This window comes from Ochotona princeps, chromosome 2 (assembly GCF_030435755.1).
Source record: "Ochotona princeps isolate mOchPri1 chromosome 2, mOchPri1.hap1, whole genome shotgun sequence".
Classification (NCBI taxonomy): domain Eukaryota; kingdom Metazoa; phylum Chordata; class Mammalia; order Lagomorpha; family Ochotonidae; genus Ochotona; species Ochotona princeps.
In genome coordinates, this window is record NC_080833.1 from 12573457 (window position 1) to 12599828 (window position 26372).

Consider the following 26372-nt stretch of genomic DNA (forward strand, 5'->3'; position numbering starts at 1 on the left):
AGCCTACACTCCCACCAGCAGTGAAGGAGGGTACCTTTCTCCCAACATCCACGCCAGCATGTGTTGTTTTTTGAATTCTGAATGTAGGCCAGTCTCACAGGAGTTAGGTGGTACCTCAAGGTGGTTTTCATTTGTATCTCTCTGATGGCTAGAGAGCCTGAGCATCTTTTCATATGTCTGTTAGCCATTTGAATCTGTTCTTTTGAGTAATGTCTGTTCATTTCCTTTGCCCATTTTGCTACAGGGTTTGTTTTTTCACTATCCCTGGGTCTCTGAAGCTCTTTGTAGATCCTAGATATTAGTCCCCTGTCACTTGTGTAGAATGCAAAAATTTTCTCCCATTCTGTTGGTTGTTTCTTCACTTTTTTAATTGTTTCCTTTGCTGTACAGAAACTTTTTAGTTTGATATAGTCCCATTTGTTCATTTTGGATTTGATCACCGTTGCTTTAGGCGTCTTTTCTAAAAAGTCTTTCCCTGTTCCTATATCTTGGAGTGTGCTTCCTATGTTTTCCTTTAGTAGTTTAATGGTTTCTGGGTGTAGGTTTAGGTCCTTGAGCCAATTAGAGCTGATTTTTGTGTAGTGCAACAGGTGCGGGTCCTGCTTCTTTATTCTGCAAGCTGCTATCCAGTTGTCCCAACAACTTTTATTGAATAGACCAGGTTTTTTACCTGGATTGTTTTCTGTTTTCTTGTCAAAGATTAGTTGACTATACATGTGTGAATTCCCTTCTGGTGTTTCTATTCTGTTCCACTGATCTTCTTCTCTGTTTCTGTATCAGTACCAGACGGTTTTGATAACCACTGCTCTGTAGTATGTCTTGAGGTCTGGAATTGTGATTCCTCCGGTTTGATTTCTATTTTTCAAGACAGCTTTAGCTATTCGTGGTCTTCTGTGATTCCAGATGAACTTCTGTATCATCTTTTCTATTTCTGAGAAGAATGTTGCTGGGATTTTGATTGGGATTGTGTTGAATCTATATATTGCTTTCGGTAATATGACCATTTTGATAATGTTGGTCCTGCCAATCCAAGAACATGGTAAGGTTCTCCATTTTTTAAGGTCTTCTTCTATTTCTTTTTTAAATGATTTATAGTTTTCATCATAGAGGTCTTTCACATCTTTAGTTAACTTAATTCCTAGGTATTTAAGATTCCTTTCCTCTATTTTAAAGGGAACTGTACTTACAATTTCTTTCTCAGCGATGGAATTATTTGTATACACTAGTGCCATTGATTTGTGTTCATTAATTTTGTATCCTGCTACTTTGCCAAAGTCTCTTATGAGTTCCAATAGTCTTTTGACTGAGTCTTTTGGTTCTCCTATGTAGAGAATCATGTCATCTGCGAATAGCGATAATTTCAATTCCTCATTTCCAATTTGTATTCCTTTAATTGCTTTTTCTTCTCTAATAGCTCTGGCAAGGACTTCCAAAACTATATTGAAGAGTAGTGGTGAGAGCGGACATCCCTGTCTAGTTCCAGATTTTAGCGGGAAGGCTTCCAGTCTTTCCCCATTTAGTATGATACTGGCATTGGATTTATCGTAAATTGCTTTTATTATGTTGTAGAATGTTCCTTCTATGCCTATCTTGTTTAGGGTTTTTAAGTGGCATTGGATTTTATCAAATGCCTTCTCTGCATCTGTTGAGAGGATCATATGGTTTTTATCAGTCAATTTGTTGATGTGATGTATCACATCTATTGTTTTGCGAATGTTGAACCATCCCTGCATGCCTGGGATGAATCCCACCTGGTCCGGGTGAATAATCTGCCTAATGTGTTGTTGGATCCTGTTGGCTAGTATTTTATTGAAGATCTTTGCATCTATGTTCATCAAGGATATCGGTCTGTAGTTCTCTTTTTCTGTTGTTTCTCTCTCTGGCTTTGGTATTAAAGTGATATTAGCTTCATAGAACGAGTTTGGAAGAATTGCCTCTTTTTCTATTGTTTGAAAAAGCTTGTGTAAGATTGGGATTAGTTCCTCCTTGAACGTTTGGTAGAATTCAGCAGTGAAGCCATCTGGTCCCGAGCTTTTCTTGGTTGGGAGGGCTTTAATTGTTGATTCAATCTCAGTGCATGTTATTGGGCTATTTAGATTGTTAATTGCTTCTTGATTCAATTTTGGTGGATTGTATATGTTCAAAAATCTGTCCATTTCCTCTGGGTTTTCTGATTTGTTCGCATATAGTTGCTTATAATAGTTCCTGATGATTCTTTGTATTTCTAAGGTATCTGTTGTTATATCTCTATTCTCATCTCTGATACTATTGATGTGTATTTTCTCCCTCCTTTTTTTAATTAGTCGAGCTAGTGGGGAGTCTATTTTGTTGATTTTCTCAAAGAACCAACTCTTTGATTGATTAATCTTGTGCATAGTCCTCTTGGTCTCTATTTGGTTTATTTTCTCCCTTATTTTGATTTCTTTTTTCCTGCTAGTCTTAGGATTGCTTTGTTGTTGTGTTTCTAGTTCCTTCAACTGTAAGATTAGCTGATTTACTTGGTGCTTTTCTTGTTTCTTGAGATAAGCATTAATTGAAATGAACTTTCCTCTCAGCACCACCTTGATTGTGTCCCATAAGTTCTGATAAGTTGTGTTGATGCCTTCATTTGTTTCAAGCAATTTTTTAATTTCCCCTTTGATTTCCTCTCTAACCCATTGCTCATTAAGTAATATATTGTTCAGCCTCCATATGTTTGTAAGTCTTCCTTGGTGTTTCGAATTCTTGGTCTCAAGCTTCACTCCTTGGTGGTCTGAGAACGTGCATGGTATGATTTCCACTTTTTTAAATTTGCTAAGGCTTGTTTTATGGCCTATAATATGATCAATTCTGGAGAAAGTTCCATGTACTGATGAAAAAAACGTGTATTCTCTGTCAGTAGGATGAAAGGTTCGATAGATGTCAACTAAGTCCATTTGCTCTAGAGTTTGAATGAGTTCTATTGTTTCTTTACTGAGTTTCTGGTTTTTTGATCTGTCCATTTGTGTTAATGGGGTATTAAGGTCCCCCACTATGATCGTATTGGAGTCTATTTCTCCCTTTAATCCCATTAATATTTGTTTCACGTAGCTAGATGCTTTGGCATTTGGAGCATAAACATTTATTATGCTGATCTCTTCTTGCTGGAGGTATCCTTTGATCATTATGTGGTATCCTTCTTTATCTCTTTTGATGCTCTTCACATCAAAGTCTATGTCATCTGATATAAGAATGGCTACTCCTGCTCGTCTTTCCTTACCATTTGCTTGAAATATCTTTTTCCATCCTTTCACTTTCAATTTTTTCTGATCTTTGTTGGTGAGATGCGTCTCCTGTAAGCAGCAGATAGTTGGGTTTTGTTTTTTGATCCAATCCTCCAATTTATGGCGTTTGATTGATGAGTTTAAGCCATTTACATTCAGCATTATTATAGATAAGGGACAGTTTAGTCCTGTCATTTTGACGATGTGTTGTTCTAAATTAGGTCTTGTGTTAGCGTTTTAGTTGGATGTTCTCCACATTTGCCTTTGTTTCTGATGGTTGCTATTTCTTTTTTCTTTCATAGGAACTTCCTTGAATATCATTTGTAGGGCAGGTTTAGATGAGACAAAATCTTGAAGTTTTTCTTTATTGTGGAAGAATTTTATTTCATTTTCAAAGACAAAGGTTAGCTTTGCAGGGTAAATTATTCTGGGCTGAAAATTTTTCTCTTTTAGAATCTGAAATATGTCGCTCCAGTCTCTTCTGGCCTGTAACGTTTCCTCTGAAAAGTCAGCTGTGAGTTTAATTGGGGTTCCCCTTTATGACACTTGGATTTTTTTCTCGTGTACATTTAAGGATTTTTTCTTTTTGTTCAACTGAAGAGAGCTTGATTATCATGTGTCGTGATGAAGTTCGTTTTTGGTCAACTCTGTTGGGAATTCTGTAGCCCTCCTGTATATTATTTTCTAATTCTTTGCTCAGCTTAGGGAAGTTTTCCTGTATTATTTCATGGAATACACCTCTAATCCCAGCTTCTCTTTCTGCACCTTCTGGAACACCCATAACTCTTATGTTAGACCTTTTAATCATATCTTTTAATCTTTGGATACTTTTTTTTAGCTTGACCTAGCTCTGCTTCCAGCTTTTTGTTTGTTTCTTCGTGGTGGCCGGAAGTATCTTCTAATTCTGAAATTCTTTCTTCTGCCTCATTCATTCTGTTTTTGAGACTCTCCACTGTATTTTTAATTTGCTGTACTGTGTTCTTCATTTCTGATATATCAGCCTTAATTTGATGTATTACTGCTATTTCTTCTTTGAACTCTTGTTTGTACTTCTCATTGTTGACCAGCAGCTTTGCAATGAGTTTTCTGAGTTCTTTGTCCCCCATTTTCTCAATGTCTTCCTCAGTTAACTCTAGGAATGGACGAAGCTTTTGCTCCTTTGTTGGAGAGATTTCAGTAACATTCTTAGTGTTTTTTTTTCTTGTCTTTTACCTTTTGTAATTGCCAATCTGCTTGACGACATCTCTATGGTCTGTTACCTCAGGTGTATAAATTGACTTTAATGTTCAATCAGTACCCTGAGTTTAGGAAACACAGCTGTCCTGAATAATTGCTTTGTCCGTGGCACTGATTTTATAGGGAGCGCTGAGCTTGTCGCCCCCTGCTAGCCAACATGTCTAAGTACCTCCTGAGGTCACCCTGGGCAGACTTGGTGGCCAGAAAGAGCAGGGGGCTGTCGCAGTCAGCTCCAGGGACTACACAGACCCCCCAGGCTGCAAGACTATTGCCGTGGGCTCAGCTCCGCACAATTAACCAACAACACGCCCACTCTGGATCTCCACTTAGGGTTCACACCTGCTGTCCTGCCACCCGATATGGCTCCAGGTGGAGAACTGCAGTTGCTAGTTTTCAGTTCCAGGGACCACACCGACCCCGCAGGGAGCAGAGCCGGTGCTCCCCTCCACCCCTAGATCAGATCCGTATGAACAGTGAGAAAGGGGCCTGTGTGTTGTTCTGTCAACTTTGCTTTGCGCCTCTCCACACAAGGTGGCTCCCTGAGTCCCCGACTCCCTCTGCCTGCAGCTGGTCCCAAACACCCAGCTCAGATTGTCAGGTCCCGGACCACACTCGCCTTCCCAGGGGAGCCCCATGTCTTGTCCTTTATTGATCACAGGCTCTCCAGGAAGGAGACTGTCGTGTTCACTACTCAGTCTTGCCCATCAGTACTTGGGGAATACTTGGGCTTTTAGTTTGTTCTTGAGCTGCTTTTTGGGAGGGTGATGACTAAGCCCTGTTACTGTGTGCACTAGTCTTCCTGGCATTACACACATTACGTCATTTTATCCTCTCTGTCCCCGGTGAGGAATGGGTGCCATTAGGATTCCTCATTACCATAGGAAGAAACTGCCTAGAGTAGTACTCTCATTGGGCTGCAGCAAGTAACCCAACCAGCATCCATGATCATGTTTAACTTCTACTGCCAAGTCCATGTAACCTCCTAACTGGAATAGAACCACGGAGCAGTACCTCCCACTTTTCAGAGAAGACTACGGCTTGACTGATGTGCTCTAAAAAATTTTTTTTCTCCAGGGCCTTCTGTTCAGTAGATGCTAATAAACGTTGGGACAGGGTCAGGCACATGGGAAACACATGATTAGGGCCTCAGCATGGTAGCTGTAGTGACGTATGAACAGGGTATACTGGTTCTTATGTTTTCTTTCACAAGAGTGAGAAAAAGCCAGTTAGCAATACAGTCCAGGCTGCGTGAGAGGTGCTGGCGGTGCGGGGGAGGCGGGGCCTCGTGGAAGGTGCAGGAGGCGGTTCATGGCTGACCTCTAAACAAGGAACAGAGGGAAGTACTTGCTGGCTTGATTTGTTCCTATTTCTCTTAGAGTCAAAGAAACTTGAGGTTTTTGTTGCCGTTCCTGGTAAGCCAAACCTCCGCAGTTTCTGGTCTTTCTGTGAAGGAGTGAGAGTGGTCTCGCCCTCAGCCTTGCCTAGAGTAACAGTCCTGAAAAACGTCTTGTGATATGCAGTGGCCATCTTTTTTTTCTAAAGATTTATTTATTTTTTATTACAAAGTCAGACATACAGAGAGGAGAGACACAGAGGAAGATCTTCCGTCTGATGATTCACTCCCCAAGTGACCGCAACGGGCCGGTGCTGTGCCGATCTGAAGCCGGGAACCAGGAACCTCTTCTGAATCTCCCACACTGGTGCAGGGTCCCAAAGCTTTGGGCCGTCCTCGACTGCTTTCCCAGGCCACAAGCAGGGAGCTGGATGGGAAGTGGAGCTGCCGGGATTAGAACTGGTTTCCATATGGGATCCCAGCATTCAAGGCAAGGACTAGCCGCTAGGCCACGCCACCGGGCCCTTTTTTTTTTTAAAGCAAGAGCAGGAGAGTGCTTCCACATCCATGAAGTCGCTCCCTAAACACCTGCGGCAGTCCACGCTGGACCGAAGTCCCAGGAACTGTGGGAACTTGGTCCAGGCCTCCTGCCTGGGTGACAGGCAGCCATCACCTGCTCCCTCCCAGAGTGTGTGAGCAGGACCCCGAGAGCCAAGGGGGAGCTGGAGCTTGCACTGTGGCCGTCCCAGTGGGGTCTTCAGGGCTGCACCAAGTGCCTGCCCTGTCCGGCACCCTCTGCCAGGGTCTCCAGGAAAACTAATTTTTTTGTGTGAGAAAGAGCCATGCTTGAATCACACATTTTAGGTGTGTGTACCTTCTCTTGTTTCCTGTTAGAGCTCTAAGGTGGGAGCGTAGCATTCCTCGGGTGTCGCACTGGCTGCCACTGTGACTTGGTGTCTCCCACAAATGTGGCATGGATCTTTCATTGTTTATCTAAACTGAACAACTTGGCATCTTCTTTCCCAGGCCCCCCTTGCTGATCTTCCCAGTCTCGTTTCCCCACACACTACACGCACATGCGGATTAACCTCCTTGTGTTTCGGCCGTGTTTCTCGTTTCATGCATTCTTGAAAACTGTGGGGCTGTCAGAGTTCTGCAGTTCAAGTCACGCTGTGTGTACTCATTAAAAGGGACCTTTGAGTGAGCTGGGCTTTTCCGGAGGCAAAGCGAGGCCTAATGACTTCCACATTGACCTTCCGCTGACTAGCTTGCTTGTTCTGACCGGAACCCTGTTCATTGATGTCCGGCCGAGAAGTTCCTGCAGGTGTGCCAGCCTCTGTCCCATCTGGAGAGCCGGGAGAAAGCTGAGGGCTTATAAAATAGCTTCCTCCCCACTCTGTTTCCTGTGTACCCTGAAGCGATGTTGACGTTTGAGAAGCTGATTAGCACAGACTAAATTTACCGTCTCTGGGTCTTGGGTCTGGCACCCTGTCGAGGTCCGTTCACATGACTTGGCGCTCACATGTGGCCACCTGGGACTGTCTGTCTGTACCTCAAAGGATTAAGTGACCCAGTTTGAAACTGACTTAAAGCTGTTCCTTTCCTAATAAATTGGGCCCAAACATCTTTCATAAATCAAGGAGGTTTCTTGGAAGTGTAATTCCCACTAAACTTAGCCCCAAGTGTACTTTTCTGTAAAAGTACATTCTTACTACTTCTGTCCCAATAAATGCTTGTGAAGGTTGTAACTGCAATGATAGAATTGTGATTGAACCAGCAAGCTGGCCTATTACAGATTGTCAGTTTGACATTAATCCATGTTTGAAACATAAATAAAACCTTACCAAGCATAAGAAAACTTTAAAAAAACTTTATGATATTTTAAAGGAATACAGTGGTTCAACAGTAAGTATGATTTATATAAATCATTGCTAATGCCAGGGAAATATAGTTACCCAGAGCAGTGAAAAGCAGATTCTGATTTTCAGCCATGGCTCACCCACAGAGTGATTCTGCACCTGAGAGGGAGTTATAGTTTATTGTGTGTCTTAAAAACTTTTGCAAGGCAGAGAGATGTCTTGCACTTGCTGGTTCACTGCCCCAGTGCCTGCAATGGCCAGACTGCAGCTGCAGCCTAGAAACTCCACCCAGGTCTCCCCGGGGGTGGCAGAGGCTCGGACAGCTTAGCAGGGATGCTCTTAGCAGGGATGCTCTTAGCAGGGATGCCGTGTGGAGCTGGTGTTGCAGGTGGCGGCTTTCCTCTGGGCTGCAGTGCCGGCCCTGGGCTTGTATTTTCCTTTTCTTTACAACAGGCCCTTGTAAGATTGTTGCTGCACTGCAGGTGAGCAGCCAGTGGAGGCTGGTGAAGTTAATTGATGTGAGGCCAGAGAGCTGGCCAGGAAGGAAGGGACCAGGGCTGTCTACAGCCCCAGGGCTCCTGCCCCTCCACTGAGCAGGAGGTTACCCTGCTCCTTTTCCAGGAGCCATAGCATTCATTGCAAAACTGAAAGGAAAAGAGGTTCTAGGGTCCTCTGGGCTTCACTGCCCACTGTAAATTCCCTGCCACTGCTCATTTTCAGAACTGCCAATGGGATTTTGCTCTTAGATTTTTAAAAACAATTTTTATAGGACCTGGCGTGGTAGCCTAGTGGCTAAAGTCCTTGCCTTGCATGCACCAGGATCCCATATGGGCACTGGTTCACATCCCGGTTGCTCCACTTCCTTTCAAGCTCCCCTCATCCACGTGGGAGGCCAGGCTTCACATTGGCTCCTGGCTTCACATTGGCTCTGCTCCGGCCATTGCAGCTGCTTGGGGAGTGAACCAGTGGACAGAAGATCTTCCTCTCTGTCTCTCCTTCTCTGTAACTCTGACTTTTCAATAAAAATAAATGTTGTTTTTAAAAAGACTAATTTTATAATTGCATCTGAAAATCAGACCAGAAAGAGAGGGAGACGCACAGAGACCTCTCATGTACTCCCCAAATGTCCACCACAGCAGGTGCTGGAGCAGGCTGAAGCAGAGCTGGGACCTCCATCCCTGCCTCGCCGGTGGGTAACAAACAATGAGCGGTTCCTTGTGGTTGAAGTCCTTTGGCAGCTTCAGCTTTGGCCAAGCGGGTTCTGCAAGAGCATGTATCACTCCAACTTGCTGTATTTGAGGCTTAATATCCAAAATAAGCTTCCACCCTAAGACCGCAGTCAGGTTAGAATGTCTGCTTATTAATTCTTGTTGATTAGATTTGCTTGTAATTATTTTCAAAGAAGTAAAGCTTTATTGCCTATTGCGTAGTGAAAGCAAAGATTTTTCTAAGAGTTAAATCAAGTTACATTGAGTAACCAGAAGCTGTCCGTCACTTTAATGGCCATCAACATTTCTTACCAAAAGGTAGCTTAAGGTATGCATGTCTGCTGGTTGTAATCTTTTAAAATTTCTGATCAAACCTCTCAATGAAGGCAATGTTGTGTGTGTGTGTAGTTGGTGGAAGCAGAGTTCTGCTCGTTACTAAAATAGTGTCCTCTGAACTGCTGAGGAATTGCTCCTTCACAGCATTAAAAATACGTGTTTATCTACTAGCCAGCTTTATAATGTCCTTTTGGGCACTAAGCATGCATTAAATTGCATGGTTAGATTGATTGGGAATAGTTTCTTTTTGAAGAATTTGTGCCAATTCTTTTTCCGCTCGGAAAGAAGTGGTTTCGGAGCATGGGCTTGGGGCCTAATGTCAGTTCCATCAGGCTCCTCTCTGTGGCTTTCCTCCACTCCCCCCTCCTCCCACTGGACTTTGCCACGGGGAAGATGTGTCCCTGTAATCAGGCCTTTCTTTACTTTAGGGTTGTATGTCATTTCAGACAACACAGACCTTTGAGAAGGAGCTTGAGATGGGGGAGGCAGAATTATGTAAACTGTATTCATAGTTAAATATTTGCTTCCAGGGAAGGTGAAAAATGCTTTGTACTTTTTCCTTTGGCTTTTTTCTTCCCAAAGAGCTTGTCATGCAGCAACAAGAAAAAGGGGCCAAAGGCAGAGAAAACTCTTCTCTTTTCCATGTTGGTTTGTTTTTATTGTAAGACAAACCTTTCATGTTTTATTGTTACAAAGTTGAAACCTGGCCTAGAGGTGCCAGTCTTTAGTGGAAACAGCTGCCGAGCTGGTGTCCCCTGACCAGGTGGGACTTCTCTTTGAAGCAACATGTTTCCTTTTAAAAGAGTTGAGCTTGTGAGAACTTGAATCTGTAAAACTCATCAGCAGTCTCACCATTGTTTGTCTCTTAATAACCGAGATAGCTAACTTGAAGTAAAACCTTACAGTTGAAAATTGTTTTCCGGATTGTTTCTGAAGAAGATAGTCTTTTTAGTTTGTGTCTTAAAATGGTGGGAAGAAAATTGCTCTTGGGATCTAAATACAGCAGCTTAACTAAAACTGTAGAGCAGGCTTTTGGGTAATTGCGCTTGTTAACTCAGCACCTTCCATGGGCGCCCTTCGAGGGCTTCGGTGTGCTGGGCCTATTGCTACGAGAGCGCTCCGTGTTTGGATGGGGCAGTGCAGTGGCAGGGGGCTTCTCTGCTAAGAAAGGTGGAGCAGCACAGAGCTTTCTTTCCTTAGGGAAAAATAGAAGAGACAGGCATGGAGTTAGAGGAACCAGAAAAATGCTGAAATATTTTCCTTTTGGGCTTTTGATTCCGTTGCCAAAAGAATTGCCTCCAGATGGAGCAGGGGAAGGCTCTGATTGTACGCCATTATGTTTTTACTGGCTTCCCTCCCCGCCCCGTTGCCTGGTTTGGAATCTGTCAGCCAGGCCAAATCGTACCTCATTTTCTAGTACCAATTTACTGTCTTACTCATCTTCCAGCTGCAGAGGGTGAGGCAAGTGACCGCCGTGCTGTTTTACAAACCAGAAAACAGTGGGGTCTTGGCCAAAGATGATCGATAGCAATGGTTCCCATTTTTTCCAGCGTTCTTGGATCACACGGGACCAAGTATACTTGAGTCTGTGACCTGGGTGGTAGGATCAGTCTGGGGATGAATCTGAACAAGCCCTTTGGGCTTTGTGTAAACTTGTTCTATCCCGCTTGCCTGTCCTTCTTGGCCTGTGTCTTGCTTCGCTGGTGTGGCACTCTGATGTCCCTGGGGAGATGGCGGGGATCGCCTTGGTGAGTGCAGGATGCAGTGTCTGGACTTGGTGCATATTGTGGCTGACTGGAGCCCACCTCACTGCCCACCTCACTGCTGTACAAGTGAGTGTAGTGTCCTTGGGCAAGTTACTTTCTGTGGCTGGGAAGTGTGTAGTGTAAACGAGAATGCTGGCGCGGGAGGGATGTTGGGGCCTCATGAGTTACATTCAGATGTTCTTTTCTCTTTCCAGTCTTGGTTGTAATCGGGAAGCTGACCATTTTATTGCATGAAAATGGGCATGATATTAATGCTACATACTGAGTTTTAAAGTTGAATACCAAAACAGTACTTACCAGGATAAATTGGATAGATCCAAGTTGATCATTTTTTAAAATTAAAACTCAAATAAATTATGTACAACCATGCTTTGTTTGCTGACAGGGGTCCATCTGTTCTGTGAAATGCACCATAGGACTATTTTGTCACTGAGCAAATGCCATGAGTGTCCTCATTGAGACCGCGCTGATCTGGGCTGCAGGACTGGGTAGTGTGTTTCTGAACTGACTGTGGTTGGCAGTTCTCACACCTTAACCTAGAGAAGACACAGTGAAAATGCAGCAAAAAGGATTTTAAAATAGTTGGTGTGTACGAAACTGATGCTGAATGGAGCTGAATGGAGCTGTCGGGACTGAAAGTTGCCCTGGAGGTGGGAGGGGGGAGTGAAAGTGAAGGCTGGGTGTCCCTCCTCCCACCCGCCCCATGCAGAGCCTCTGCTCTGGGGTGGGGAGGGGCGGCTGAACTGAGGCTCTCAAACCTGCTTGTTTAGTGACAGTCTGAGCTTAATGTCACTTTAATTTTTAAAACCTTTTGGGTTTTATAACCCTTAGCTTTAAAACATATGAAAGCTAGTGTACACAGAAAGCTGGTTTTTTTTTTTCTTTTTAAATCCTTCATCTTTAAGCTTTTTGATTAAAAATTAAGACAAACAAATGTGAACCTGGGCCTGCACAGGGTCAAGATCGCAATGTCAGGGTCTTCCACCTCTGCCTCCTGTCCCACTGGAAGGATGTGAGAGCCCGTAGCACCTGGAATCCTTCCGAAGGACCTGCCTCAGGCTGTGCTTGAGAAAGTCTCTCTCCTTTCAAAACCATGTTCATGGTGGTTTGCTCGGTTTGTTTCTCTATAGCATCGTGTATTTGCTTGTAGGCAGATAATGCACCATGAACATTCCTTCTGTTAATGAAAACCTTTCACGGTTGGGAGTCATGTTTTCAAACTTTCTAAAGAACTCGTTGAGGTCTGCAAAAACTTCAGCTAAACCCTCATTGTGGATTTTCTTGAGAATTTTCTTCAGCAGTTTCCTTCCTTTAAAACAAAACAAAACAAAACAAGCTTCTAATTTCTGCCTTTAAAGACAGAACAACAGCCAGGGCTGGGCCAGGCTGAGGGCTGGGGCAGGGAGTTCAGGCCACGACTCCCCTCGGAGTGGCAGGGATCCACCTGCTGCCTCCCGACGTGGGCAGAGAGTGGAGCTGGGACTGACCCTCAGGCCAGCTGCCCATGGGCTGGGGGCGTCCCCAGCAGCAGCTGAACCACTGTGCCAAATGCCTGACCCTCCTGCCTCCTCTGCAGCCTGCATTCTGTTGTAAGCGGAGGGTGCCATGTCATCTGTGGTGCAAGGTTGGCTGGAACGTTGTTAACCTGGTGTGAGACCGTATGCGTGTGTATGAATGGAGCGTGAGAAGAAGGGACAATGTATGTATGTATTTATTTATTTATTTGTTTTTATTGGAAAGGCAGATTAGATTTATGGAGAGGAAGATCTTCCGTCCACTGGTTCACTCCCCAAGTGGCCGCAGTGGCCAGAGGTGAGCTGATCCGTAGCCAGGAGCCTCTTCCAGGTCTCCCACATGGGTGCAGGGTCTCAAGTCCTTGGGCCGACCTCTACTGCTTTCCCAGGCCATAAGCAGGAAGCTGGATGGGAAGTGGAGCAGACAGGATGTGACTAGCACCCATATGTGATCCTGGGGATTACAAGCTGAGGATTTAGCCGTTGAGCCATCATGCTGGGCCCAAGAAGGGACAATTTGAGGAATATTGTGACTTTACACATTGCCTTAGCCTGAAATAATGATTAGGCAAGGAAACTCTTAGAATTGCGGAACACAAATTTGGAAACTAGTAAGGGAAATAAAAATTGGGACTTATATCTGTGGTGCTTCAATAAAATTTTGGCTCTCTTTGATGTGTGTGTATTGAAAGGCAGACTTAGAGAGAGTGAAAGACAGGGAAAGATCTTCTGTCAGCTGCTTCATTCCTCAAATGCCTACGATGATGAGGCCCAGACCAGGCCGTTTCCAGGAACCAAGAGCTTCGAGTGTCCTACATGGGTGTCAGGAGCCCCAGGATTTGGGCCAACTTCAGCTGCTCTCCCAGGCTCATTACAGAGAAGCCGGGTCAGAAGTGGAGGAGCTGGGGCTCGAACCAGTGTCCCTTTGGGATCACAGGCAGGGACCCAGTAGTATGCCACAAAGGGATCCGCTGGTTTGTTTGTTTCTAACAGTGACAGAGAAATGAAGAGCGAGACGGGGCTGGGGTGGCATGAAGGCAGGAACCCAGAGTTCCACCGGGGTCTCCCACCTGGGTAGCAGATGCCAAGCATTTGTGCCATCCGCTGCTCCTGCTAGGCGAGTTCGTAGGAAGCTGGATCAGAAGCTGTGTAGCCGGGACTCAAGCCAGAGCTCCAGGGCAGAATGCCAGTGTGGCAAACAGCAGCATAACACACAGCGTTGCCTGTCACAGCTTATGAGGGTTTTTTGATGGTGTGAAAGAAAGTGCATCTTAACATATGTGATATAGTTTTTTTAAGTGGTACTGGAGTTTTTTCAGTAAACTTTGGGAAAAAATAGTGTGTACTTAAGTCTGCAGTTACAACAGTATTATTTAAGTTAGGACATTAGGGCTAAAGTTATTAAGTGCATGCTTTTCTTTTCTTTCCTTTTTTTTTTTTTTTTTAAAGATTTATTTGTTTAAAAGGCAGATTTTACAGAGAGAGGTCTTCCATCCACTGGTTCACTCCCCAGAAGGCTGCAACGGCCAAACTGAGCTGATCCAAAGCCAGGAGTTTCTTCTGGGTCTCTCACACATGTGCAGAGGTCCAAGGACTTGAGCCACCCTCTTCTGTTCCCAGACCATAATAAGCAAGGAGCTGGATGGGAAGTAGAGCAGCTGGGACATGAGGCAGTGGTGCCCATGTCCTGGGTACTCAGGTGGAGGATGAGCTTGATACATGACCATGCCAGCCAGCTAAGTGAGTTCCTGCCATCACCATGAGAGACCTGGACTGGATTCAGGCTCCCCACTGGCTTGGCCCAGCCCCATCACTGTAGACATCTGGAGAATGCACCCGCTGGTGGGAGCTCCGTCGGTCTCTGACTCTGAGTAACTGTGAGTAAGTAAATAAGAAGAAAGCATTGCACAAACAAACTTGCAGATGAGACCGGAGATTAGCGGAACATCTGAAAGCGACGCCAGAATGTCCAAGATTTGAGAAATACTGATAAAAATGAGGATTTGTTTTGTTTTGTTTTTTCTTTTAGAGCAGCCTCCCAGGGCCAGTGTTTGTGGCCTTGTGGTTAAAATGCCTGTGTCCCGTGTCCGAGGGCTGGGCTTCCATCGGTGGCCCTGGCTTCTGTCTCCACTCCCTGCTGTTGCAGGCCCCGAGAAGAGCAGTGATGGCTCCTGTTGCCACCAGGAGAGCCCTGAATGGGTCCCCAATTCCTGGCCCTGGCACATCAGGGGCACTCAGGGAGCAAGCCTGTGCTGGCAGCCATGTGCTGTCTCACTTGATCAAAAAAATTTTTTTTTAGATTTTTTAAAAATATTATTTGAAAGTCAAATATACAGAGAGGAGGAGAGACAGAGAGGAAGATCTTGCATCCAATGATTCATTCCCCAACTGACTGCTGCAACTGGAGCTGAGCCAGTCCAAAGCCAGGAGCCTCCTCTGGGTCTCCCACATGGGTGCAGGGTCCCAAATCCTTGGGCCGTCCTCGACTGCTTTCCCAGGCTACAAGCAGGGAGCTGGATGGGAAGCGGGGCCACCGAGATACGAACCGATGCCCATATGGGATCCTGGCGTGTGTGAGGCGAGAATTTTAGCCATTAGGCTACCACATTGGGTCCACTCAAATTTTTTGAAAAATAATTTAAAATAAAATAAGCAGAACCTTCCTTTTTCAGAGCTTAAGTTCCTGTGGAGTGTGATAGAAAACTGGGCATTTCTGAGTTTTTCCCTAGCAGATCACTGGAATAGGCTTGCGTTTCTCCGATTTTGAAAGACAGGCTACCCCCAGTTTTGATGGAAAGGGCAGGACACAGCCTCGGGGCTTGTTCTGGATTCCTCCAAGAACCTGTAGCTCGTGGGAGGGCCTCCTGCCTGGGATGGGCGGCGCCTCCAGAGTGCGACTGCCAGTCTCACGCCCTGTACCCTCCTGGCACCTGCCTAGGCTGAGTGGTGCAGAGTTCTCCTGTCCTGTTGTGGGCGCAGAGAGCCCTGACATCTGGAAAGCCTCTGATAAGAAGCGGCGTTAGAGAAGCAGCGCTTGGCGGGGGGCTGTTTGATCAAGCTCACATCTGAGAATGCTGGTGCCGCGCTCGGCAGACTGCTAACCTACTTCTCCTCTCTTTGTAGGTACTGGTTTTGGATTAGGAGTTGTTTTCTCACTTACCTTCTTTAAAAGTGAGTGCCGATTTTCTTACCCCTCAGCAGTGTCATGCACACACACCACACGGGCAGATGCATCCGTTTATGAGGCTGCGCATCATCATAAAGTGAGCTAGACAAAGCGTGTGGCCTGGAAAAGGTCAGAACGGGTTGGGCACCCGCGGCATTTCCCCTGGGCATTGCATCAGGGTGCCTAATATCATCAATATGATATCATTTCAAAAGCCTGCAGTTTGTGCCAGTGACTCAGCTCAGCCAAATCATGCTCACATATTGCTAATTAACTGTAGCTTTTTTTTCTAAAAGGAATTTGAAAGTGAGATTCCTGCTGATTATAAAAGCAAATGGGCCAGAAATAAAAATGCTTCTTGACCAATAATCTTCCAAAGCAAAGAGAAGCGAGAACCTCTCCCCTGTGGAAGAACTCCAAGAGGCTCACTTGGGCCATCTCCCTGGAGCCTGCCAGGGACACCCATAATGAGCTCCATGGCTGACCCACCCTGCTGATACGAAAAGATCATTTGTAGGTGGCTTCCGGGAACGCCATGGCCTGCCGTCTTCCAAGTACACGGATGTGGGTGAACATCTCACATGGCTTTAAAGCCGTGACTCCTTACTGAAAGGATTTATTGCTTTATTGCCTCTCATAAGCTTAGGAAATTAAACAGAGTAGATGATGTAGACAGAGACCGAAGTTGAAAAGGTTGGCTCTTTCTGCTGTTTTCATGTTGTACTATTTTCCTCAAATCTAGCAGAGGTACTTATTAAACATTTGCTAAATGAACTCTGCTGGGCCCCTGGGGAGACACTGGTAGACATGGGTGTGTTATAGGTGAAACTTGTCGACTCCTAAGCAGAGCTGGTTGGGGCGGGAGGCTTTCTCTTCACTTCCTCATTCCCTGTTGGGGTTTTCCTGTGTGCTCATAGGGAGATCGTGGCCTTTGGCCTTTGGCTCCGGCATGGGCCTGGGCATGGCTTACTCCAACTGTCAGCACGACTTCCAGTCACCATACCTGCTGCACGGGAAATACGTCAAAGTACGTACGTATGTCAAGGAACCGCAGGCTCCCCTGCTTGCGGCTGGCTCTGGTCTGGGGTCTCGCCTGCCTTCAGCATTAGTGATGGGCTGGCCGGCAGTCCATCATGGTGGATCTGTGCAGACTGGGCGTGTCTCACGCCTGAAGCCTCTGAGATGCACCCGTTATTCTGTTGTTTATTTAAGAGAGAGCGCTGCCATCCACTCACTCCCCCACATACCTACAGTGGCTGGGAAGCTGGAGTCAGGCCAGAGCCCGGAGCCCACAGTGTAATCCAGGTCTCTGATGTGGGTGGCAGAAACCAGTCACTCGGACCATCTCTGCTACCTTGCAGGGTGTGTATTGGCAGGAAGCTGGCCTCCCAGTACGAGGCCTGGGTGTCTGAGCTGCCAGGCCACATGCCTTCCCCTGGTCAGTTGCTATCGAAATCTGGAAGAGGACCAGTTGCCCACGGAGGAGAGGAGAGTCGCTGGCTGCCTGCGGTTTCTGTGGGGGACAGCCTTTCCCGGCTGCAGACCCCTCGCTCTGCAACCCTCAGTTGGCTGCTGTTGCTTTCCACTCAGAGAGGGAAGGTGTCATTTCTCCCTGGAGAGCTGATGTAGGCCAAAGGACAAGACTGTAAGCTATGAGGGGTCCTGGGAACACACACATGGGTCATGGTAGGTGAGGGGTTGACCAGCTTGTCCATTGTTGCACCATAAAGACAAGAAGCATAAAAAGGCAGAAATGGGTGTCCTATTCTGAGACAGGAGCTGTCGCCACAAGGTCTTATGGCCCCTGGGGCTAGCAACCCTGGAGTGCAGCAGGCCGCTGTCCCCTCCCATGCTCTGTGTGCTGCCCAGAGTGGGGCAGCTCGGGCCCTTGTGCTAGAGTGAGGTCAGAAGAGGGACAGTGCATGGCCCCGGGGCTGACCCCAGATGCCCTCCACTCCCCTGGCCCCAGAGCTGAGATCTGTGAAAGGGGCTGGGAGAAGAGCTTGGGTCTTCACATTGTTTGCAGCACTCCCAGTGTAGAGCTGCGCCTCCTGGGTGGTGGCTCATGGGTGACTGAACGCACTATGCATATAGTGGCTGGGAGTCACTGTGGAAAATATTGTTGGGTTTTTTACAGCCTTGTGTGTCCTGCTCCAAAATGGCCTTGTAATTATCTGAGCTTGAGGCGGTACCTCGATGTTGTCATCCTCCACTCTCTGAAAAGAGGCACAAAAGTCCTGCTTGGGCCTTACCCAGAGCAAGCAATAGGCGGCTGCTTGCCAAGGGCTGGGCGTGCCTGGGACCATGCTAGGTGCCCACAGGGCTCCTCTCCAGACCTCCCCTAGAATGTGAGCAAGCCTCATTGTCCTCCCTGGGCCCAGGAGAAAGCAGCCTCTCCCTGGGGGTTAGAAACCTGCCCCAGGCATCTCACTAGAAGGCTGTAGACAGGAGCCCTGTTCTGCACTCCCCAGTCTGCCCTCTGCACTAGGGCCTCCCCACCCCAAGCCTGGGGTCTATGCCCAAGGTATTTCCGAATGCTTCCGTGCACACAGGGCAGGGGGGGTCTGGCTGCATGGGTCTTGAGCTCGGTCACAGTGCTGGCCCCGTGGCAAGTGGATTGCCCTTGTCTTGCAGGAGCAGGAGCAGCAGTGACCCACGCCGAGAATGTCACAGTGCGAGGGAAGGAGGGTCCCCACCGACTCCTCAGGAACCCCATGGCGCCCCAGAGTCACGGCAGTGGTCCTGCAGAGCTTGCCATGCTGGGGCTCTGTTGCATTGAAACCAGTCTGTCTGTTATTTTGTATTTTCTTTCTGAAAGTTGTAAGGAGGTGGTCTTAAGAGAAATAAATTAAAAACAGGAAGTCTTGTGTCTGGCCTTGGTCTCCTTGCCTTTGGTTTCCTTGCTTGAGCAGGATGGCTGGGCACGCACACGGCGCCACCCTCGCTGGGCATCCTCTGCAATCACAGCTGCCATGCAATGTGCCCCATGCACCCCGGATGGCACTTTCCAGAGCAGCTTCCGGCTCCCACCAGGAGCTGAGGGTGCAGCTCCATGTCTGCCACAGGTGAGTGGTGTGCTGGGGCCTGTGCCGTCCTCAGCTGTGCCCACACACAGAGGATGTATGCTGCTGGGTGAGCGGGAAGGGACCTGGCCAGTTCCCTCTGTTCCTGCCAAGTCCCATGGCCATGTGAAGCTTGGTGCAGCCCAGATTTTGGCCCTGGGGTTTCTCACAGGATTATTTCTCACAAGAAAATTCAGATGGGCATCCTTGATCTTGTTTGCCCCTTAATCCTGTAAATGTAGGATTTGTGGACCTGGTGTGAGGATTCAATGACTAAATCCTCACCTTGCAAACACCAGGATCCCATATGGTGCCAGCTTGTGTCCTGGCTGCTCCCCTTACCATCCAGCTCCCTGCAGGTGGCCTGGGAAACAGGAGAATGACCCAAAGCCTTGGGGACCTGCACCCATGTGGGAGACCTGAAAGAAGCTCCAATCAGATCAGCTCATCTGTTGCAGCCTTTTGGGGAGTGAACCAGTGGGTGGAGGATTTTCTCAGTGTTTTCTTCTCTCCATAAATTTGATCTCCCTTTCCAATAAAAATAAATCTTAAAAAAAAATACAGGATTCGTGGTTTTAGGAGAGGCACCCTCCATGCACAACACCAGGCTGAAGCCAGGAGCTGGGTGCCTGGTCCAGATCGCCCCCTGTGGGCAGTGAGAACCCTACTGCTGAGCCGTCACTGCTGTGTCTCCTGGCGTGTGCTTTAGCAGGAAGTTGGAGTCAGGAGCCAGAGCTGGGGGTTGAAACCAGACACTGCAGAATAGGACATGGGCATGCTGGCCACGAGGCTGCTGGCACAACCCTGTCACTGTTGACAGCATTTGCTGGGAGCCAGGCACTGTCAGGGGCAGCTGAGAAATAGACTCCAGCCCTGGAGGAGCAAACGTTTAGGGATGTGGTGAGGCATTGCTTGGCCTGGGAGGAGGGGTGCAGACGGAGTACAATCAGCATAGAGAAGGAGCAGTCGGGTCTGCTTAGTATGGGCTGGCAGAGGCCAGGATGGAGCAGGAAAGGAGGTGGCTTCTGAGAAGGCTCAGGGCCATGCGAGTGTTCCTCCCAGCCAGAGAAACTCCTGGTCATGCAGGGTGTCCTGAGTGGGCAGTGTTGGGGAAGAGACCAGCACGGCAGTGCGAAGCTGGAACTCGGTATCCCTTACTGCTTAGAAACTCTGCGATGGCAGGCTTCCCTCCCTCACTCTTCACCCCACTCCTCTTAGGTTTGCCAGCTCTGGGACCTGAGCAAGCCACAACGATGCCCTGTCCTGCAAACTGTCCCGACGCCTCTTGGCTTGTTGGCATCTAGAGCGCCTTGGGGCCTGGCTGTGGCTCGCTACAGCGTTTGGTTTTGTTTCATTTTTCACTTGGCTCACTTGGTTCCATGATCAAGGCAACCTATGTAATTACAAAACAATAACTTTACAGCCTGTCTCATCCCTTGTCTCCTCTGTATTTAGTAACCACGGGGCAGGTGTTGAGGTATTGCAGGCTAAGCTGCTGCTTGCAGGGCCAGCATACCCTATGAGAGTCTCCAGTTCGAGTGTCAGTGCCAGAGGACTTGGCTTCCTGCTGACGCACTTGGGAAGGCAGCAGGTGATGGCCCTGGGCTCGAACCACCCACGCAGGTGTTGTTGGGAATGAACCAGCAGATGAAAGATTTCTTTCTGTTACTCTGCCTTTCAGAGAAACAAATCTTAAAAAGTAAAAAAAATTCTCTCCCCTTAATGTTTCCATCGTTTTTCATTTTCAGCCTAAGAGAATAACAGGTCTCCCTTCCAAAACGGACAAGAGATGTGCCCACTGGTTTTCTAGATACACGTCAGAAAAACAGAGTGCAGAGCGCCCGCGAGCCAGGCGTCTGGCTCGTTAGCGGTCAGGACTCGGGCATTTATGGGCACTGGATCCTGGGTGAGCTCTGTCAGGGAAGAGGTGTGGGCAAAGGCTGACCTTGACCTTGGAAGCACCGCCGTTTCATTCCAGAGTGCTCGGTGTGCCTGCCTTGTTGCTCCTAGCGGACACTGACCCTCAGCACAATGCGTATCTTGTGCCTGCTTCCCTGCCCCATCCCATGCCAGCCCTCAGAGACTTTCTGGCTGCTGGCAAAGACACACGATCTGGCCTACTTCTAAGTTTTACTCAAAATTCAAGTCCTCTGGGGTCCCATTCCCTTGTGGGCCTGTGAAACTTTGCTCCCGTCTGCCTTTCTGGATCCGACTACAAGCCATGGGTTTGGAGAGTAGTGGGAACCCAGCTGGGCACAGGATCCTAGAAGAAAGCTGTGGCGCCCTCGAAGTGGCCTGCTCTGCCAACATACATAAGTGCGTACCGTCTGAGCCGGATACTGTGTAATTTGACCCAGAACAATATGTATTTTGAACTCATTTAGGCAAATGACTTTGGCTTTGCCAGTGCCCGCTGCGAGAGCCTCCTTCAGCTGCCTTTGCCTTATTCAGCACTCTGCCCTTGTTTGGAGATGGCCGCGGGCCACACTGTTGAGCTGTCACGTCTCGTGAGGGTCATTCTTCCCAGGACGCCCCTGGGAAATGCCGAGATCACAGACGGATCACGGACAGGGATGTGGCTGTGTCACTTCAACCCGAGTCTTCCCAAACATCACTCTATTTTTATGTAAGCACTGTAATTGCATTGTACTGGTCATGGTTCAGTCTGTATACTATAGGAGGGCTATTTTTGAAGCTGTCCGGAGTATCTTCACCATGATGTATTGCACGGGGTTGCGGTGGCCTTCCTCCTGAATAGTACCAGGTCACAAATGGTTTCCTGGTGCCTGCGTTCTGATTACATAAACGCAGGAGGGATGGAAATTCTAAGTACCAAAAGGAATGTGAAATTTAGAGTAATAAGCTCATCTGGAAGTGATCACCACTTTTTTTTTCCTTTAAGTGTGCTAGGAGCACCAGTTGACTCAGGACACCAGAGCATGGGCTTGGGGTACATGCAGACCTGGAGAGACACCGGGCTCCGTGTGGAAGCAGAGGGAGTAGGATTACCCTGCAGGGTGAGGACAGAGGGGACTGAGGGAGCGGCAGGCCCACTTGCCGCTTCACCACTGACTCACCCTGTGACCATGACCTCTTAGGCAGGTAGGAGGGGGGAGGTATTGTAGACGAGACCTGTGTCCTTCCTGGGCAGGGCTGACCTGATGGTGGCCAAAACCATTCCGACTGGGAAGGGTCACTTCTTTATAGTGGCTTGGTCCAATCTATATCTGATTTTGACACATTAAAACTAGTTGAAATTGATCAGAACCAGTGTTCGGTTTAACTTGATATGTTGGTTCAGTATTTACATGCAGTGAAAGGCTTCCAAGAAAAGAAGACCCTTTTTGGGTGACAGGTGCCTAGCTTGTGCTGTAGCATCGCTGCCCCTTTCTGATCCAGCTTCCTGCTGCTGCACCTGGGAAGACAGCAGAAAAAGGCCCAAGTGCTTTGATCCCTGCTCCCCGAGTGGTGAGACTTGGATGGCGCTCCTGGCACCTGGGTTCAGCCTGGTCCAACTGTGGCTGTTGCAGCCATTTGGGGAGTGAACTAGTACATAGACGATTCTCTGTTCACATAAACAAATCTTTTTTTTAAAGATTTATTTATTTTTATTACAAAGTCAGATATACAGAGAGGTGAAGAGACAGAAAGGAAGATCTTCTGTCTGATGATTCACTCCCCAAGTGACCGCAACGGCCGGTGCTGCGCCAATCCCAAGCCGGGAACCAGGAACCTCTTCTGAATCTCCCACACGGGTGCAAGGTCCCAAAGCATTGGGCCGTCCTCGACTGCTTTCCCAGGCCACAAGCAGGGAGCTGGATGGGAAGTGGAGCTGCCAGGATTAGAACTGGTTTCCATATGGGATCCCAGCATTCAAGGCAAGTACTTTAGCCGCTAGGCCACGGCACCGGGCCCAAACAAATCTTTAGAAAGAGAAAATCCTTTATAATAGTGCATGCCAGTAATGGGATTTATTTGACTTATTTGGAATGATGACACAGAGTTCCCCACATGGCTGTGACATCCCCAGTACGCAACATGCTCAGATGCTGACCCGTTTTACGGAGAAGCCGCCCCTCACATGCTCTTCCTGTCTGTTGGACAATAAGCCACCAAGTCCTTGCTGCTTCAGGTGATTTAAAGTGCGAAAGTGCAGTCATTGTCGTCATAGTTGTGAGCAGCCACTCAAGGGGGCAGGTTCTGCCTGGGCCCTCTTCACTAGGGCTCCTGCTGACCCCAGAAACCGGAAGCCCTGGGTGCCGTGCCCAGAACCGTCCTGGCTGCTGAAGAGTCTGGAAGTAAATGAATTGGCCCCCTTCCTGGCCTTGACCTTGATTGATTGACATGGCTAACGAGTTCAGCCAGTTGGTGTGTAGACCATTCCTCAGGGACTCGAGCTGTTTCCTATGATGCCTGTCTGCATCTGTGCATCCTGTTGGGAAGTCTGGAAGTCCAACATGAGCGAGATTCCTTTTAGTCTCTGGGAAGGTCATGTCCCTGTAAATGGAGTACTTCTGCCTTTGCTGTGAATAAGCAAGTGGCAGGGAGACCCGCTGTATGCTATCGGCACCACAGTCCTCATCATGCTCCACTGGTCACTCAAGTTGGCAGAGAGTTCTGCTCTGCTTGGTATCCATTTATCTCACTGTCAACCCACGGATTCTCCTTCCATCCCAGTGACCTCCCTGTCGCTATTGATCACCCACATCCTCTAGATGTGTCCAGTGGGAGTTCTTTGAAGCAGAAACTGGGACCTGTTTGTAACATATCTACTTAATTGCAGACTCTCCTGCTTGCTGTACCCCGGCCGTGGAGTCAGTTCTCTCCCCGAGAGGCTCCTGGGTCTTCCAGTGGAGAATGGTGAAGACCAAGCTCCGTAGGTGTTCTCATTGCTGGTGCGCATTGTGGCTCGCATACTCAGCAGACAGGGCTAGGGAGTGTGTGTGTGTGTGTGTGTGTGTGTGTGTGTGTAGGGCGGCGGCCTTGAGTTCACATTGCTGCCTTAACTCCAAAACCCAGGGCTCACTCTAACCTTCCCATGATCCACATCTGTAACGCCCTCATATAACTGCAGGAAACTAGATGCTAGACATGTGCTTTTTATATTTAAAACAAATTTCGGGGTCCCAGTGCTGAACTCAGCTGACTTATCTGCCTGCAAAGTTCCAGCATCCCATATTGGCCCCAGTTTGTGCCCCAGCTGCTCCACTTCCCATCCAGCTACCTGCTGGTGGTCTGGGAAAGCAGTCTAGAATGGCCCAAATCCTCAGGACCCTGCACCCATGTGGGAGACCTGGAGGAGGCTCCTGGCTCCTGGCTTCGGATCAGTTCAGCTCTGGCTGTTGTGACCACTTGGGGAGTGAACCAGTGGACAGAAGATCATTCTGTCTGTCTTTCCTCTGTAAATCTGCTTTTCCAATAAAAATAAATAAATCTTATATAAAAATTTAAGGCAGAGAGACAGTGTCCATGCACTGGCTCACTCTGCAAGTGCCTGAAGCAGCCGTGGCTGGGCCAGGCTGGAGCCAGGAGCTGAGAACACAATCTGGTCTCCCAGGAAAGCTGCAGGGGTCCAAGCAGGCATGTGAGCCATGACCTGCTGCCTCCTGGCATGCATTAGCAGGAAGCTGGGACTGAAAGCAGACACTCAGGCAGCCCAGGAGGCATCACACACCTGCCCTGGCTCCTGTCTGAGTGCGCACGGCTATAGTTGTGACATGCATCTGTGTTCTCTGCACTGATGTCCATCCAGGTCCAGAGTACAATACTGAAGCAATAGTTTTATCCTTATTGTTTTTCAGAGTGGTAGCAGAGTTCATTGTTGTCTATATGTCTATGGCCCCTAAGTTCACCCGCTCTTCTAGTGGGTGGTTCTGGCCTGGTCATTTCCACGAGTCAGTAACTTTTCAATCCGACGAAGGTTCCTCCAGGTTCTTGCCATAGAGCACCTTTTGTTCTCTTCCGGGCTTCCCTGGGTCACCGTGTGATCCTGAGACAGCCACTCGATTTCTGCAGTCATCATCACACACTCCATACCTGCCAACACCGTGCACCATTGGTTGGGGTCCGATGCTGTACAACTGAGGAGGAAGGTAAACTAGTCAGCAAGTATCAGTTTATAACCAAGGGTAGAAGTAACGGTCGAAAGAACCATCCGCCGTCTGACCTGGAGACTGGTTGGTCTGTGTGGTGACAGATGACGGTCTGTAATGCCTGCTTTCCCTGTGGAGTTCGCAGATGGAATACTGAGGTTCAACTTGGTTTATCAGTAATAGCTTTCCTTAATCCTCTTGGAAGACTGGGAGACAGGGGCCAGAGGGTAAACCACCACCTGCCATACTGGCATCGCTTCTTTTTTTTTAAATTGTTTTTTAATAATCTTACTTAGTTGATTAGGGTACAAGGGGTCAAAGGCTACAGGGTGAAAGTGGGTAATACCATTGTTTCTACACTAATATTATCATTTTTCCCTGTATCTGGGGTCAGGGGAGAAACAAAGGGAAAAGCCCCACCCAACCTCCCACCCATCCCAGATCTCCAACGGGAAGTGTGCTCCAAGGGTCCTGCTCAAACAATTTTGATAGTTCATCAGTCTGCAGTGTTGCCAGTCTCGCAGTTCCAATTGCAATGAAACCTATTCAGAGTCCACTGGCTGGCAGTCTCTTCATGGTTGGGGTTCTGAGATCAGCAGTTCAGTTGGAGGGATCTCCAAAGAAACTTCATCTGAGGTGATCCCAGACCTGATTCTTGCGCAAGTTTGCTAGTACAGACTCCAATACCATCCGTCACACCAATCAGCTTATGCACATGCTGGTCGTTGCGATTGCTGGGTCCGTTCTGTTTCCAGCCCTGTCTTCCTCTTGAACCAACGGGTGTTGTAGTCCAGCTTGATCCTACCCTCTTCATATTCAGTCCTCACACAAACCTGTTGGAGCTGCAGCCTAGTTGGGGCGACTCCCTATGACCCCCACAAGTTCTGCCCCCTACCCTGGTTCCCATGCTTGCCAGTATGTACCACAGGCTTGTCCAGTCTGTCCCACATCCCATTTAGCTCTCGCACATGTCAGTGGGCATTGAAGCCTAGTTCAACCCAACCAACCTACTATCCAGCTCATACACCTACTGGTAGATGCCTTTCTGTCTAGCCACCCCTGCCCCGTCCTGGTTTTCGTGCTCTCCAGTGAGAGTGGTAACCCCGAGGGAGGTGCCCACTATTACCCTTCAAGGCCACACCCACTCCCAGATTATGCACTCTCCAGGTAGTTCTGGCATTTGACTTGACAGAATTAGCCCCCAGTCCCAGCCTCTGCCAGCTAATGGTGTGGCTAAGCCCAGCCAACCCTCACCCACTCTAATTTTTGCTTACACCAGTTGGAACAGTCAGCCCACTGAAGCCCTTCCCTTATTTAGCTCACATGAGGCCCACAGGTGTTATAGCCCTGCCTAGTCTGATCTGCCCCCATCCCGACTCACTCTTTCCAATGGAAGTAGTTGTCCAGCAGGGGAGCCCACATTCCCTGGTTGGCCTTGCCTCCTCCCCCTGATTATCACATGTGCTGTTTGGGCGCTGCAACCACATCTGGTACGGCTCATCTCACCTTGGCATTCCTTAATGTGTACTGGTATGTCGCAACCGAACCTGGTTCAACC

At 48.0% G+C, this 26372-nt stretch overlaps 1 protein-coding gene across 1 annotated transcript in view; it reads left to right on the top strand.

Moving 5' to 3' along the window:
- MICOS10 (mitochondrial contact site and cristae organizing system subunit 10) overlaps positions 1–18521 on the top strand; it is a 36895-nt gene extending 18374 nt beyond the window's left edge. Inside the window, exons 2-4 of the mRNA XM_012929026.2 lie at positions 15618–15665; positions 16578–16687; positions 18295–18521. Of these exons, the coding sequence (XP_012784480.1) occupies positions 15618–15665; positions 16578–16687; positions 18295–18312 (176 nt within the window). The 3' untranslated portion in view covers positions 18313–18521. The remainder of the gene's footprint in view (positions 1–15617; positions 15666–16577; positions 16688–18294) is intronic.
- Positions 18522–26372: the final 7851 nt, after the last annotated feature.